Raw genomic sequence first — 14402 nt, 5'->3', positions numbered from 1 at the left:
CGTGTATCGACAGAAGGCGAGAAGAGAAAATTTACATACTTAAGTACTAATAGTTCACGAAAATAATAATTTTTGTGAACTATTATTAATTAAGTATGTAAAAATTTATTACATTTCCTGTTGTACGAGGGTTTTACCCAATTCTCGAACCGTGTCAGAGTGAATCCGTGCTATAAAAGTACCGTGTTATACGGGGGTTACCTGTAGTCTATACTTTTTTTATTCACATCAAATAATGTTTCTGCCTATTGTTTAGTGCTAGAGATAGGCCTATTATTCTTATAACTTTCAGCATGCCCAAAAATTTTGGTCAGGATTTGCCCCTGTTCAAATCTGTTTGTTCAAAACATGTGGTTCTATTTTTGAGCATTAGTTTGAGGATGTCTATTCAAGATAGAAGAAAGCATCTGCTATTTTAAACTCTGTGATCTTATTGCTGATTTTAAGTTATTGAGTTGGTTGTCTTGTGAAATTAACCAGCATCTAGGAGACATCAGTCAAAATAATTTTCTTCAAAAATTATGAAACATGATTTCCTAAAATCCCTTTTAAAATTACACATATAAAAAATTTGGGAAAAGGCTAATTTTTAAAAGTTATAAAAACACTCACATCCAGTCTTTTCAGGCATTTTGAAAGCTCAAAAACATTTAATAGAGATTTTAGTTTTACTGGGCTACTGGGAGTGTTGACATGTTCTAGTAACTTCTGGAATATGTCAACAACCCCAGTAGACAACAATAGCACTAAAACAAATTTGGTGAATCTACCAATGCATTGCCATCTTTAAGGATTCAAGTCAAATGATAAAAAAAAAAAAAAATGCAAATATTCAAACCCTTCCTAATTTTTATAATTTGTGTAATAGTGGAATCTGATTTTAAGAGCTAATATCCCAAAAAATGCTTAACTTGTAAATAAAAATGATCTGTGGACTCCTTTAAAATTTGTTTTTTTAGCATCAGTGCACTCCAATATTCAAAAGCTCAATAAACTTGTTAATATTAAATATAATATTAATATAATGATTATTTATTTACTTTATATATAAAGTATAAAATTAAATATAAGCAATCTGCTACTTTTATAAATTTTACACAAAATTTAAATATATTCAAGAAACAATTATAATAAAATAATGATAATGTACTGTACGTATTTTATAACCAAATCTTTACTTTATTACTATAAATATTTCTTTAAATAAATATAAATTTTATTTGAAACAATAAAAAAATATAAAATTTTATAATTATTACTCATTTTATTTAAATTATTTCAATCAGTAAAATTTATGGTTTAATTATCTTGTAAACTTTTTATGTTTTAAATGATAATTTTTATGATTTCTAAGAAATGTATATGTAAGTATGATTAGAACTTTAACTTATTATTATTTACCACCTTTTAAACCAAGAATTAAATTCATAATAAGTAGAGTGAATTTTTTGGACAGGTTTGAGTTAGTCAAAAGAAATTCATTTGAATATACAAAACACACAAAAACTGAAAATAAATTACAATGATACAGAATAGATAACTCCTGATGACAAAATGAGTAAACTTTATGGCATAAAACACCATATTAATGATAAGTAGTGTTTATGGTGATTGAGTTTTTAAATTATACCATTAACTGATATTATTTCATAATATAAAAATATCAGTCAGTTTTAATATTTGATATACTGTATATATTTGTATTCAAAATAATCAGCATGTTATAGGTTAATATTCTAATAATTTCTCTTAATACATAATGTAGAATTAATATCCAAATCAATTTTCCTTGCAGTGGAATTAAATGTATTTAAAATTATATATTAAATTCATATTTAATTCCTTTGCAACTAGAGAAAATGATCTGATACTAATATAAAATAACAGGAAGTAAAATTATCCATTTGAGGACAAAAATTAAATTCTATAACTTTATAACTAGTTTTGAGTTATTCCAATTTTATTGTTTTGTTTAAAATTGAATAACTTCAAATATTATACATAAAAATCTTACAGAACAAGTTTAATTACATTATCATAAGTAAAAAATGCAATTATTTAACTATATTATATTTCCGTAACAGAAATTACTTATTCTTCACTCACAGAGAAAACACCTGCTGATAAAAACACCTGCTTTTGAGGTCACTCCTTGGATATATGTTTTGTTAGAATGTGACTGACTTTTTCTTTGAAATATTTAACAGAATGAATTCTAAGTATATAATTTTTAAACAAGCTGATTAACACAAATAGTAGTATCCACAACAATGTACCAAAATTATAAAATTATTGGTATAAAATACATTTTATTATATATGAATATTCATAATTCAAATATAAAAAATAAATTTTATTTTATTTTTGAATCGGTAAACAAGGAGCATGTAACATGAAAATAAATAACAAAACAAAATTTGTTATTTATTTTCATGTTATATGCTTTTTGCTTACTAATTCAAAAATAAAATTTAATTTATATATACAAAGATAAATATATCTATAAAGATATATTTTTGTATAATATATATTCTAATTCTAGAGCTGCATTTCTAATATCTTAGTTATTTTCAGTCTTATTGAAAGTTATAGAAAAATTATTTTTTAAACTCTTATGTTATTGCAATATTAATATCCTTGACTCATCCAATCATATTTGCAATGCTGTTTTCCTATGTTCTAATTAATCTAAATTCTGTGATAATTCTTTCTAATAAAATAACTTTACTTCTAAATTTTAATAAATGAATTAAAAAAACAGAAAACTTTTGTATAAATTTGGCATTTATAATAAAGAATATTGCACTTTCAACAATATTTAAAATCTAAATGTTTAAAATTATGTAACTAATTAAAGTTTACAGTAGTAACTATTAATAAATTTCTCTTTGTCAGCAAAGAATAATTTATCATTGTTAACTTTTTCAATGTGACCTCATATGAATGATTGTATGCTTTTTTATATCACTTAATAATTCAAAGTTATTCAATATTTCTATTTTTGTATCTTTATTTTTATCTATAGAATAATCTGTATCATTATTTTATTAAAAGTTTCTTCCAAACTAAATTATTTGATAAAATTAACCCATATCAGTTTTCACACAAGAATTATATAAATATAAACTTAAAAACAGTTTTTATAGATTTAAAAGCTTTAATGTTTCATAAAAGTAATAGGTAATAATATTTATAAAAAACTTATTTTTTTATATTTAGAAAGTTTTTGTAACAATATATTATCATCATGCAATTTTCATTAAATTTCTATAGGATTGTTATTTCATATGGTATTGAAAATCTTTAAATGTGTCAAGAAACTTTCAATGAATGAAAACTGAATCATTAACTTATAATCAAAATGAATGAAACAATGTCCAGCCAAAGGAAAACTCAATATATTTATAATATATCAAAATATTAGACTAATATTTAAAAAAGCTCTTCATACTCATAAATACCAAGAAAGTCTATGCTGCCCCTGAAGATGAGCTGTTTAGCTTATTTTTGAATTTTTATGTACTTCTAAAAAAAGGAGTGTGGAATCATTTATTAACAAATTCATAGGAATTTTATGAGAGTTAATTCTGTTTTATTTACAAATTATATTTTAATCAGTTCAAAAAATGTTTTTACAATTACTGAAAAATCTATAATATTGAATTTTAAGTATTGTAAAAATATTGGATTTTGATGTAATAATAGATGACATTTGAATATTTGTTCCAAGAATCATAAAACAGACCTACCTTTACAAAACAAACTAATCCAAATAAAATGATTTTCAAATATGGTATTAGTGAGTTTATAGTACAGTGTAAGTATAATTTAAGTATTCCTATTCAATGCTATTTAAAAGTCCAAATGCAACTAAATCTTATATAGTGACATTTATCTTATATCTTATATGTAAAAGACATTTCCATAAAAAATTTAGTTCAGTAATACCCAAAGTTATGCAATAGGTGGGTACCATGAAAATCGTGTAAGTCAAATTAACGTAAGTCAGGATACATATAAATTGCATATAAATTTGCATATAAATTTTGTTTAATTGGTTAAATTAAAAGACTAACAAAAACACTAGTTTAGAAGAAAAACATTTAATAAAACTGCAGTTCTTTATACATATTACTACAAAATATTAAAAAAATAAACGAGTTATGTAAAAAAGTTATTTTGATGTCGATGACTTCATAAAATCTAATAAATTTGTCTGATGACACAATGCCTTCTTTTTTTCTTGCAGAATTTCTTCGTAGCAAGCTAATAATTTTTATTTCTTGCTTTGTAGCTATAATGCGTTCTTTGTTGGAGTCTATGTTTTCTAAAATTTTTAAGCTCTTTTCAATTGAGCTGAGACCTTCTGTCAAGCTTGCAATTGTCATGTGCTTTTCTGGCAGAACTGGGTCTGAAGTATCAGATACTTCAGTGATGTTTTGCTTACACATCTCTACAAGCTCATCAATTGTCAGCTTGACAATATGAATCCAACAGCTCATTGACATCCAAATCTAATTGCCTGGCAAGATTAACAATTTCTATCACATAAACAACATGACCAGTTTCTGGCATTGTTTCCATCTTGTTTTTGAAAGACAATGGACAAAGTTTCTTCCAGACACCATTCAATGTTTATTTGGAAAGTTCATCCCAAGATTTTCCAATGATTCTTACAGCATCTAAAACATTGAATTGTTTCCAAAAGTTTTTAACAGATATCTCACTGTTTTGCCTCATAGCTTCATTCAAATGTGAAAATGAACACATCATGTAATAAGCCTTGAATGTTTTGATGACTATCTGGTTCATCAATTGAAGCAAGCTGGTTGTGTTTGGAGGCAAACACACAACTTTCACACTTGGGTTGAAATAAATTAGGGTGGCAAGAGGGTGACTGGGTGCATTGTCAATGAGAAGCATCACTTTAAATGGAATCTGTTTAGACTTGCAATAATGTTTGACGTAGGGTATGAAGTGGTGACCAAACCAGTCCTCAAAAAATGAAAGCTGTCACCCAAGCTTTATGATTTGACTTCCAAATCACTGGTAAGCTAGTTTTAGATATATTTTTTAAGGCTCTTGGGTTTTTGGAACAGTAAATTGAGAGAGATTTTAACTTACAGTCACCAGCTGCAATTCCTGTCAACCATCACCGTCAATCAGTCTTTAGAAACCTTAAAGCCTGGAAAGTTTTTTCTTCACGTGCAATAGAAGTTCTTTTAGGCATCTCCTTCCAGAACAGGCCAGTCTCATCCATGTTAAATATGGTTTCACTGCTATGATCACCTTCTTCTATCAAAGCCTTCAACATCAGATATGATGTCGTTTCCAGTGAATTTTACTATTTCGTGAATTGCTTCAAAGTTTGGAACTGTCAAGCTTTATTCACTAGCAAAAAAGCTAGTGAAAAAATTTTGCCATCAATCATATTCCTAGTTGCTACATGGTTTTTGTTGTTACATGGTTTTTGTTGTTTTCAAGATAGCTACAGAAACTTTCTCACACAATAGAATAGATATTGTAGCTCATAGTTTTTAATATTCCTTTCACCCAGCATTGTTTTCTTTTTGATGTATCTTTTTTCTTAATAAATAAACAAAGGTGGTTAACACCATAATGTCAGAAGTAGCCATTTTGTTTTTTGAGATGATGTTTTCTCTTGCTTGCAAATCATTATCTGCTTAAAATTTGCAATCGCTTTTCTCTTTCCTCATTTGCTTTCACTATTTGCTCAGTGTGAACTAACCTTTAGGCTATTTGGTCATCAAAAAATTTTAAATTTCTTAAAATAGAATAATATATAATCTGAATAAAAAATGCTTTTTTAAAATTGAAACAGAGAGGAACAGATTTCATCATGCTTTACCATCCATATAGCCTTCAGACAATACTATTGCTTGAACTTTTACACATTGAGAGATCAATGTGTAAAATCTACATTATATCACTACTCGATAGTGATATAATGTAGATTTCAAGCTAAGGCAATGAATCCTTTTAAAATATTTTCAGTTTTTAGAAACTATTTTACAAGGATTTATTGCCAGTGGTTAGATTAAAATATACATATTACCAGTACTATAAAAATAAAATGAATTCGAAGACTGTCTTTCAATATTAATTATGCAAGTACTTTCAATATAGTGCATAACTTTTCTTCAAGTAGGAAATTTGAAATTAAAGCAAGAGTTTTCAAACCTTAAAAAATTAAAAAAAAAAACACACACTTTTTAAAAATTTAATATAGTTCATAGCACAAGATATAATAAAAAAAAAATTTTAATTTAGAACAAAATAATGTAAAAATATATATATATATTTTGGTTGATCCAATAATATTGATACTAATTCTAAAAATCTGGCAAGAGTTCAAACATGATGCAATTCATGACGGCCTCCTTCAAGAATATAGGTTCTTGCACATCTTTCCCAGCACTGTTTTAGTGCTGGGAAAGATGAGGGGAAAAAAAGAAAATCAAGAAAGCCCATTTTTGGGGTAGAAGTGTGTTTTTAAAAACTGTAAATGATAATAATATGCTAAAAAAATTTATAAAAGTGAAATTTTAAGTCCTCAATTTATTGTCTCCAAAATATAACAGCTTCAATGTCTCATATATAAAAGTATTCCTGCCAAATTTCAAAATTTTTGGTCCATGGGGTCCTAAGATATAAAGCAAACTATGGGCCAACACACAAACACAGAATTTTGTTCCTAGTTTTTTTGACGTGTTTGGAATTTGGACCTTGAAACATTGAGAAATGCAAAAAACCCAGGGGGCAAAATTTTGACTGATTATAATAGTTTCCTTCTATTCTACAATAGCTAGAGAAGCAAAACTTATTTCTGTACATATCAGTTCTTCAAACACAAATATAGGTATCCCTCCAGTAGTTATATTCCAAAAAAGTGCCATGTTATGCAAATCCATGCTATACAAAACAAAGGACTAATGCAAAACATAGGGTTATATTCCAGAAGTTAGCAAAAGTATAAGCTATTCTTTTTTATTACTAAGAGAAATATGTTTATTAAAGCAATCAATGATTAATCACCAATCACAATTAAAAGTACTGTATTACACATTAATATTAACTTTAGTTAAACCATGGCACTTTCTTTTTACAAAGTATTATTGTCATCTCAGCTTTTTTGTTGATCTTGATCAGAAGTCTCAGCATAAAAATTGCCTATAAGAGATCTAGCACGGTGTATGGCTATTGCACAATGACAAGGACAAAACCGAGGAAAGTCGGACACCTGGTGTTTATACGGTTCCCCTCAGAGACCACAGATTTCAATGTGATCTTGTATACATCGGATTCGCGAAGCACTCACTAAGCAAAAGAATACAGGAGCACAGGTATGACTTCACCAACCAAAGGCATACCACCGTCCTAGCCACCTATGCCATGGACCCCGAAATACAAGCCCGTCCCCATAAGGCCAAATTAGTAAAAATGTCACGTCAGGTTGAGCACCTTCGCAACCTAGAGGCTTTAGAACTTACAAACCCAGACTGGCTGGCAACTATATTAATGCAAAGGATGCCGCTAATGTTTCTTATGCATGGAGGTGGTGCTATGAGAAAAAATGAGAGTAACATTAAATGCCTATGCTACACCATTATGTACATCTTATTATTTATTTGTTGTGGTGTAAAGATATTTTTATCACTATTGTAGCACATTCGGCTAAAAGATTGTCTTCTAGTTTTAAATGTTTGGAATTTTAAGATAATTTTAAACGTATTGTTCGATGCATTCTATATTTGAATTATACTGGTCAAAAGCCTGAAGATCATGAATATGGTCGAAAATGTTAGTTTTATTAAAATTTTTATTGTTACTGGGATATAATAAGATTCTCATGTGTTGTTTATCCTTCCCAGTGCTTCTGAGAGAGGTTGTTGTATTTGATGCATTTACTGATAAACTTTATTTTTTTCATTAAAAATGTAAATGAGAAAAACTGCTTTAATACTTTATATTATAAAGTAAATTTAATATATATCAGTAGCAACAAAAAGTTCCCAGAAATAGTTTTACTTCTAGAACTGGTTACACATAAGGAGATTTAAACATGCTCTTCAAAGTATTGTCCTTGAGAAATAACACTCTTGCCAGTGCATGTACAACTCAAAACACCTCTTGACAGCATCATTTTCCAATTTGCACAGGGCAGCCATCATGACTTGAATGTTCCCATCCTCATAAAACTGCTTATACCACTCATACACTTCAGTTTGTTTCATTGCTAACTCCAATTTAGGCTTCAATCAACATGTTTAATATTTCTGCAGTTTCTTGTTCAGTAAGACAAAATTTAATGTTAGCATGCTGTTCCTGAGGTGACATTCTGCTGCTAAACTCTACTTGAAACAAGCAACAATGAATCTTTCCACAGATCATTTTGCTACCTGTCAATGGGTGAAAGAACAGTAAGGAAATTATGCAATAATACCTTCTAAAGAGTGCTGCTATATGCTATAATTTTGTTTTTATTTATTTAGTTGGTGTGCTGTATTTTCTTGCACATTTCCAGGATATTTTTGATGCTAATAGTAAAACTCATTTGCAGAACATTTACAATTTTCTTCAAAGCATGTTCAATTTGTCTATAGAGTTGCTGAACATCTGATACTTAACAAATATAACCTTTAATTAATTAATTAAATAAAAAAACACAAAATATATTAAATTATCACATACCCATTATAAGCAGTTTTGACCCTTATTTCTGGTATTTCAACTTCTGATTGAGACATTTTTAACACAGTTCAGGTTTTATCACAAATCTATTGAAAAAAGCATTTTATTAATTAATGTATAATTGAAAATAATTTTAAATATTGAATAGTTAAGTTAAAATAAAGCTGCAGAAAAATTATTTCACTTTTAATATTAATAAATGTAAATCTATAAAAACAATGAAAAACTAATTGGTCAAAGTAAGATCTCAAAAATTCCTTTCAAAGAACAAGATTATTCTTTTATCCACTTTTAAATCAATAGCTATTCCTGTATTAAGAAGATAAAAGAAAAAATGTCATTTAATTTGTATGTTAAATTAGTAAGTTTTAATTATTATTGCCAAATTATAGCCAATGTATACAGCAGTTGGAGAGTTATGTTAAATTAGCTACAAAATAAAATTTTACTTTATTAATTGAGGAGATGAGTGAAAAAAACAGTAAATACAACAAAACTACAAAAAATGATTTACTAACATATTTGAATTTGTGCATCATCAATCCATCTTCTAAAAAACTTTCACACTTCAGTTACATGCCTTACAGGTTATACATATATCCACATTAATAAAGTGCTGCACATTAAAATGCTAATGAATTAAAACACAAATCCTTCTTTTTCTTGAAAACTTCCTAATGTGGAATATGCTGTTTTTCCACTCAGCCCTTCATTTTGCTTTATCATTGCCAAATTTCATAAAATAAGATTTCTAAATATCAGATTTTGCAAAAAGAACATGTTTCACTAAAAATTAAAAAGAAGTGAATAAAAATATATAAACCTTAGTTAAACTATTACTATTATACAGATTCAAACACACACACAAAAAAAAAGTTGCAAATCAAGAGTTTAAATGACCCAGAAGTGTTTAAATTTCATGGTTTACAAAATTTTTTATACAACTAACATACTTCAGAAGTGTGGATGGTGAATTTTACAATTAGCCAAAGACAGTGAAGAAGATCCAATATATCATATTCTTATCATTCCTGAAGATTCACTACAGTATCAGAAATATTCATTTAACTTTATTATTACACTAGTAGCTCGGGACGCCCCCTAGTGGGCATTCTTTACAAATTTCCACGAGGCATGGTTCCTTTGACTTTTTTGTTCCTATCAATATGCTCTACAGTTCTGTTAACATCCGAATGGTAAGATTTACCCTCCAAATGAAGAGGTGGCGACCCCCCCAAACCGTAGACCCCTGTACTAACAATAAAGTCAAAGGAATCATACCCCTACTCGGGACCCTTCGCGAGATATAAGCTCCTGAAATAAATTCCTAATACAAATATACTGAATTATTTATATTGTTATATTGACCAAATAATAATTTATGGACCAAATGAATAATAATAATTTATATTGTTAATTTAAATAATAATTTATATTGTTGATTTAAATAATAATTAAAATTGTTAATTTGAATGTTTGAAATATGACACACGATAGGAGCGCCTCTAGTGTCCATTATCAAACGGTTATGCGGACAGACACCCGTTGAATGGGTTATATATATAGATATTTCAGCTTATTTACAGAGTAAATGTCCTCTTCAGACAAACTGATATATATTAAATATTTTGATTAATGCACATCACAATAAATTTAACTTCTATATTCTACTAAATATAAATGCTGCTAATATCGTACATTTTATTTATGTTGTTAGCAGCATTTATATTTAGTAGAAGACTGAAGTTACATTAAAATAAAGACATGAAACCAGTAATATCCAGCAAATAAGATAATTTACTAAATAAAAACAAAAAAATGTTTTCAACAATTTTAAGTTGTCGTAATCAGGTTGAAAAGTAGTTAAATACATATGAAAATTCAAACATCAGTTTAAACAAAATGGAATAATTAATTCATTGGTGGAAAGCATGGACATCAAAAAGATATTACAAAAACCTTAAACTTAAGATTTAATTAAAGATGTATTTCAAAGATAGACCTTCATGTTTTAGAGAAAATCTCAGCATATCTGTAATTTATTGCAGTATTTTGAATAGTAGCTTTACTCAAAATTTATAAAGCTACTATTCAGAACATTGCAATAAATTAGATGCCAAGATGTTCTCCAAAACATGAAGGTCAATCTTTGAAATTACCTGTAATTAAATCTTAATTTAAAAATTTTTGTAATGTCTTTTTTGACACTGCACTTTCCACTGCTGAAATAATTATTCCATTTTGTTTAAACTCATGTTTCAATTTTCATACATGTTTGACTGTTTTTCAACCTGATTATAGCAACTTAAAATCAACAAAAACATTTGTTTTTTGTTTTTATTTAGTAAATTATCTATTTACTGGATATTATTGCTACTATATTTTTATTTTTACTTAGTTACATCCAGTTTCAAATGTTGCATAGTTATTGAAGTTACATTTATTATGGTATGCATCCTTCAAAATATTTAATATATCTATTTCTATTCATCTGAAGAGGACTTTACGCTATAGATACACTACAATATTTTGTCATGTTTTATTGCTCACCTAGGCACATTGAGTGACAAAACATTTTGTCACTCTGCCTAAGCATTTTGTGACAAAACACCACCATTCACTTCTAAAATGGATATCATATAGGTATTTGCAATCTGTGCCTTGGAGATAAGCCATAGAAAGAAAAAGGATCTCTTGGGTACATGAAATATTAGTAGACAGCCCATTAAAAGGAAAACTTTGGACTTTACACAAAGAGCTACAAACTTATCCTATAAAATTTTATTCTTATTTTTGATTCAACGTCAATAGTTTTGAAATTATATAAAATTAAGAAATACAGATTGTAAATATTAGTTTAAGATACATCAACTTGGATGTCATGATGCTAACCTTGGTTAAGTAAGTGGAACTAAGTTAAAAATAGTAACTGTTTCAATGAAAAATAGCTTTAAGGAATTTTTCAAATTTTTATTAACTTCAAGGAATCCCAAAAAAACTTCACAATTATTGACACACACAAAAGGGACCAACTATGTTAAACCTTTCTTATCGAAACATTTTTTCTATGCTCCAGTAATTTAAATTTAATTTTTTAAAAAATAAAATACATATATATAGAATTTTCTTGGAAGTTTGATGAGACATTGTCATATTCCATTATATCTAATTAAGTACATATATGATTCAGATTTTACTAAGTTTACTTAGTTTACTAAGCATTTCTATCTGATTCATATATGTACTTAAATATAATTATAATAAAATAATTTGAAACATTAAATTAGATTTAACTAATTTTGATAAAAATGAATCATGCTATAAAAAATTCATTCATTTAATATAATTCACAATTTGCTTTACTAACAACAGATACTAACCTTGAGATGAATTATCCATAAATTTTATTCTATGACTGATGTTTTAGTATGTTATTTGAAATAACATTTGGAAAATATTAGTTTGAAAGCAAAATTCATACTAGTTTTATCAAAAGTTAGTGTTTATTGTAAATGTAATTGAGTAAATATTATCTAAACTTAATACTGATTATTTATGACAGATAATTTTGATTAAATTATATTGTTGACTCTATAACTGAATTTATATTTTAAAATCTAACAACATAGATTTGTTAAAATCAACAGTTCTGAATAAAGTACACACCTACATACATATTAATGACTTTCTGAATTATTAGCTTATTTAAGATAAACAAAATCATCATTTAAATTGTATGAAGTCAATATTTAGGCCTACATTATAGTCTATAAATAGTAGTTAAATCTTTATAAACTTAAAATATTTATAAATTTCTAATAATATACTATTTAATAAATAAACTTGAATAATTCAATCAAGCAAATAAGCTTTACTTTGAAGTTAAAACAACAATTTATTAAGCAATTTCAAGGTTATTTACTGTTTTAGAATGTATAAATAAAATACAAAACTTTTTAAACTAAATTATTTTGAATAAAAAAAAATTAAATTCTGAAAATGGCTGAAGAGCAGAGCTGAATATCAACTAAGACAAGAGAGAAATGATTAAAAAAAAAAAAAAATAGACTGCCAATTCAAATTTAACAAACACCAGAATCTTTCTGATAAATTAAATAGGTTTAGCTCTCTTTGATAATGCTTAAAATGCAGCAAAGGAAACTAATATTGGTTTACAGCATCAAGAGATAAATTTCAAGTAGAGATGTGAAGTAAATTGGTCTGAAACTGATTTTTCTTTGTACAATTGTGTAAAGAAAAAACTGTGAAATGGTAACTCATTCATATAATAAAATCATGATGAATGTCTCAATTGTTAAATTACATGAAACAAATTTTGAATTCTTATTATAAGTTACCTCTAAAAATAATATTTATATCATTAAAACTAAAAATTAACGATAGGGAATTATTAATTGATTGATACTTTCATTCAACAAGTAATATGCAAGGATAATATAGTAAAACTATAAGATGTATTTTGAATTTGTTTTAATAATAATCAGTTTTGCTAAATTATTGCTGTTAATAACAATAGACTATTAATTATTACTTTATGAAAACATCCAGCTGAGCAGTACAACTGTAATAAAACTTATCAGTGGCAAAAACAAAGTGTTTAACAACTAAAAGCATCTTTAGTTTTAGAAAAGCCTTCAACTGAGAAAATTTCATGACAAATTCTTAATACAGTACTTTGCATTGCAACTCACGAAAAGTATCAGTTAACTACTAATTAATCTAAATTTGGTTTTGGTTCCTAATAATAATGAAGTATAGATGAAAGTATTCTCTATTATTATCATCCATCATATCCTTTCTGTATTGTTACGTTCAGAAAATGTACTGTAATATTTATATAAGCTTAATGTATTGATAATACAACACAAATTTAGATACAAGTACATCAAATTTACATTACTAAAGTGAAATTCAACTAAGCCACCTATTGAATGATATAGAATTACAGGAACTATAGTTTATCAATCCATGAATTACAATAATGGATGGAGTTTTGTTATAGGAAAAATAAGAAATTAAATATGATCTCGAATAAATTATGCATTAAATATAACTAATAAAACAAATTTAATATTGTAGATGCAAGTAAATTATTAAATTAATTCACAAGGCTAAATCAATTGAATTTATATAAAAATTCTTATGCCTCTACTTCTTATAATTCAAAATCTAAATCAACATTTATTAAATAATTATATTTATATTTATAAATAAAAACATAAAAATTAGTTTACTTTAAGCCTACTTTTGCTTAAATATAGATACATATATATAATTAACGTAATGTTATAATGTAAAAATATCATTTATGTACAAATATGAATGATTTTATAACGTTTGATGCTTTATTTAACATATTAAATAACTTAAATTAGAAATAACGTTCGATTAAATTGTAAAATGAAATTCTGACTCACCAAAATAACATTTCCTTTCCATTTATACCAAACGATCTTTCTCCATCACGACCATCGCCGCTCCGTTCAAAAAATAAAAATAAAAAAAAATGCAGAAAACTATTAAAAGAGAAAAAGAGTTTAATTTTAGTGAACTTTTTAAAATCTTCTTTCGTTTAATAACTTAAATTAGAAATAACGTTCGATTAAATTGTAAAATGAAATTCTGACTCACCAAAATAACATTTCCTTTCCATTTATACCAAACGATCT

General features: G+C 26.6%; 1 protein-coding gene across 3 annotated transcripts in view; it reads right to left on the bottom strand.

The window, feature by feature from the left end:
- The window catches only part of LOC111632462 (atypical protein kinase C-like), a 101926-nt gene extending 87525 nt beyond the window's left edge, over positions 1–14401 (bottom strand). For 2 of the 3 annotated variants that reach the window (XM_023376879.1, XM_023376877.1), the window contains exons 1-2: positions 14151–14249; positions 8713–8798 (exon numbers count right to left, since the gene is read on the bottom strand). In XM_023376879.1, coding sequence (XP_023232647.1) covers positions 8713–8768 — 56 coding nt within the window. In that variant the 5' untranslated portion in view covers positions 8769–8798; positions 14151–14249. Of the gene's footprint in view, positions 1–8712; positions 8799–14150; positions 14250–14364 lie in introns of those variants that run through there. The other variant, XM_023376878.1, reaches the window with a different exon arrangement.
- Position 14402: the final 1 nt, after the last annotated feature.

Source organism: Centruroides sculpturatus, unplaced genomic scaffold, assembly GCF_000671375.1.
Source record: "Centruroides sculpturatus isolate CEXI.00-Female unplaced genomic scaffold, Cexi_2.0 scaffold725, whole genome shotgun sequence".
Taxonomy (NCBI): Eukaryota; Metazoa; Arthropoda; class Arachnida; order Scorpiones; family Buthidae; genus Centruroides; species Centruroides sculpturatus.
The sequence above is the reverse complement of the archived record's forward strand: the minus strand, read 5'-3'. Positions and strand labels throughout refer to the sequence as shown.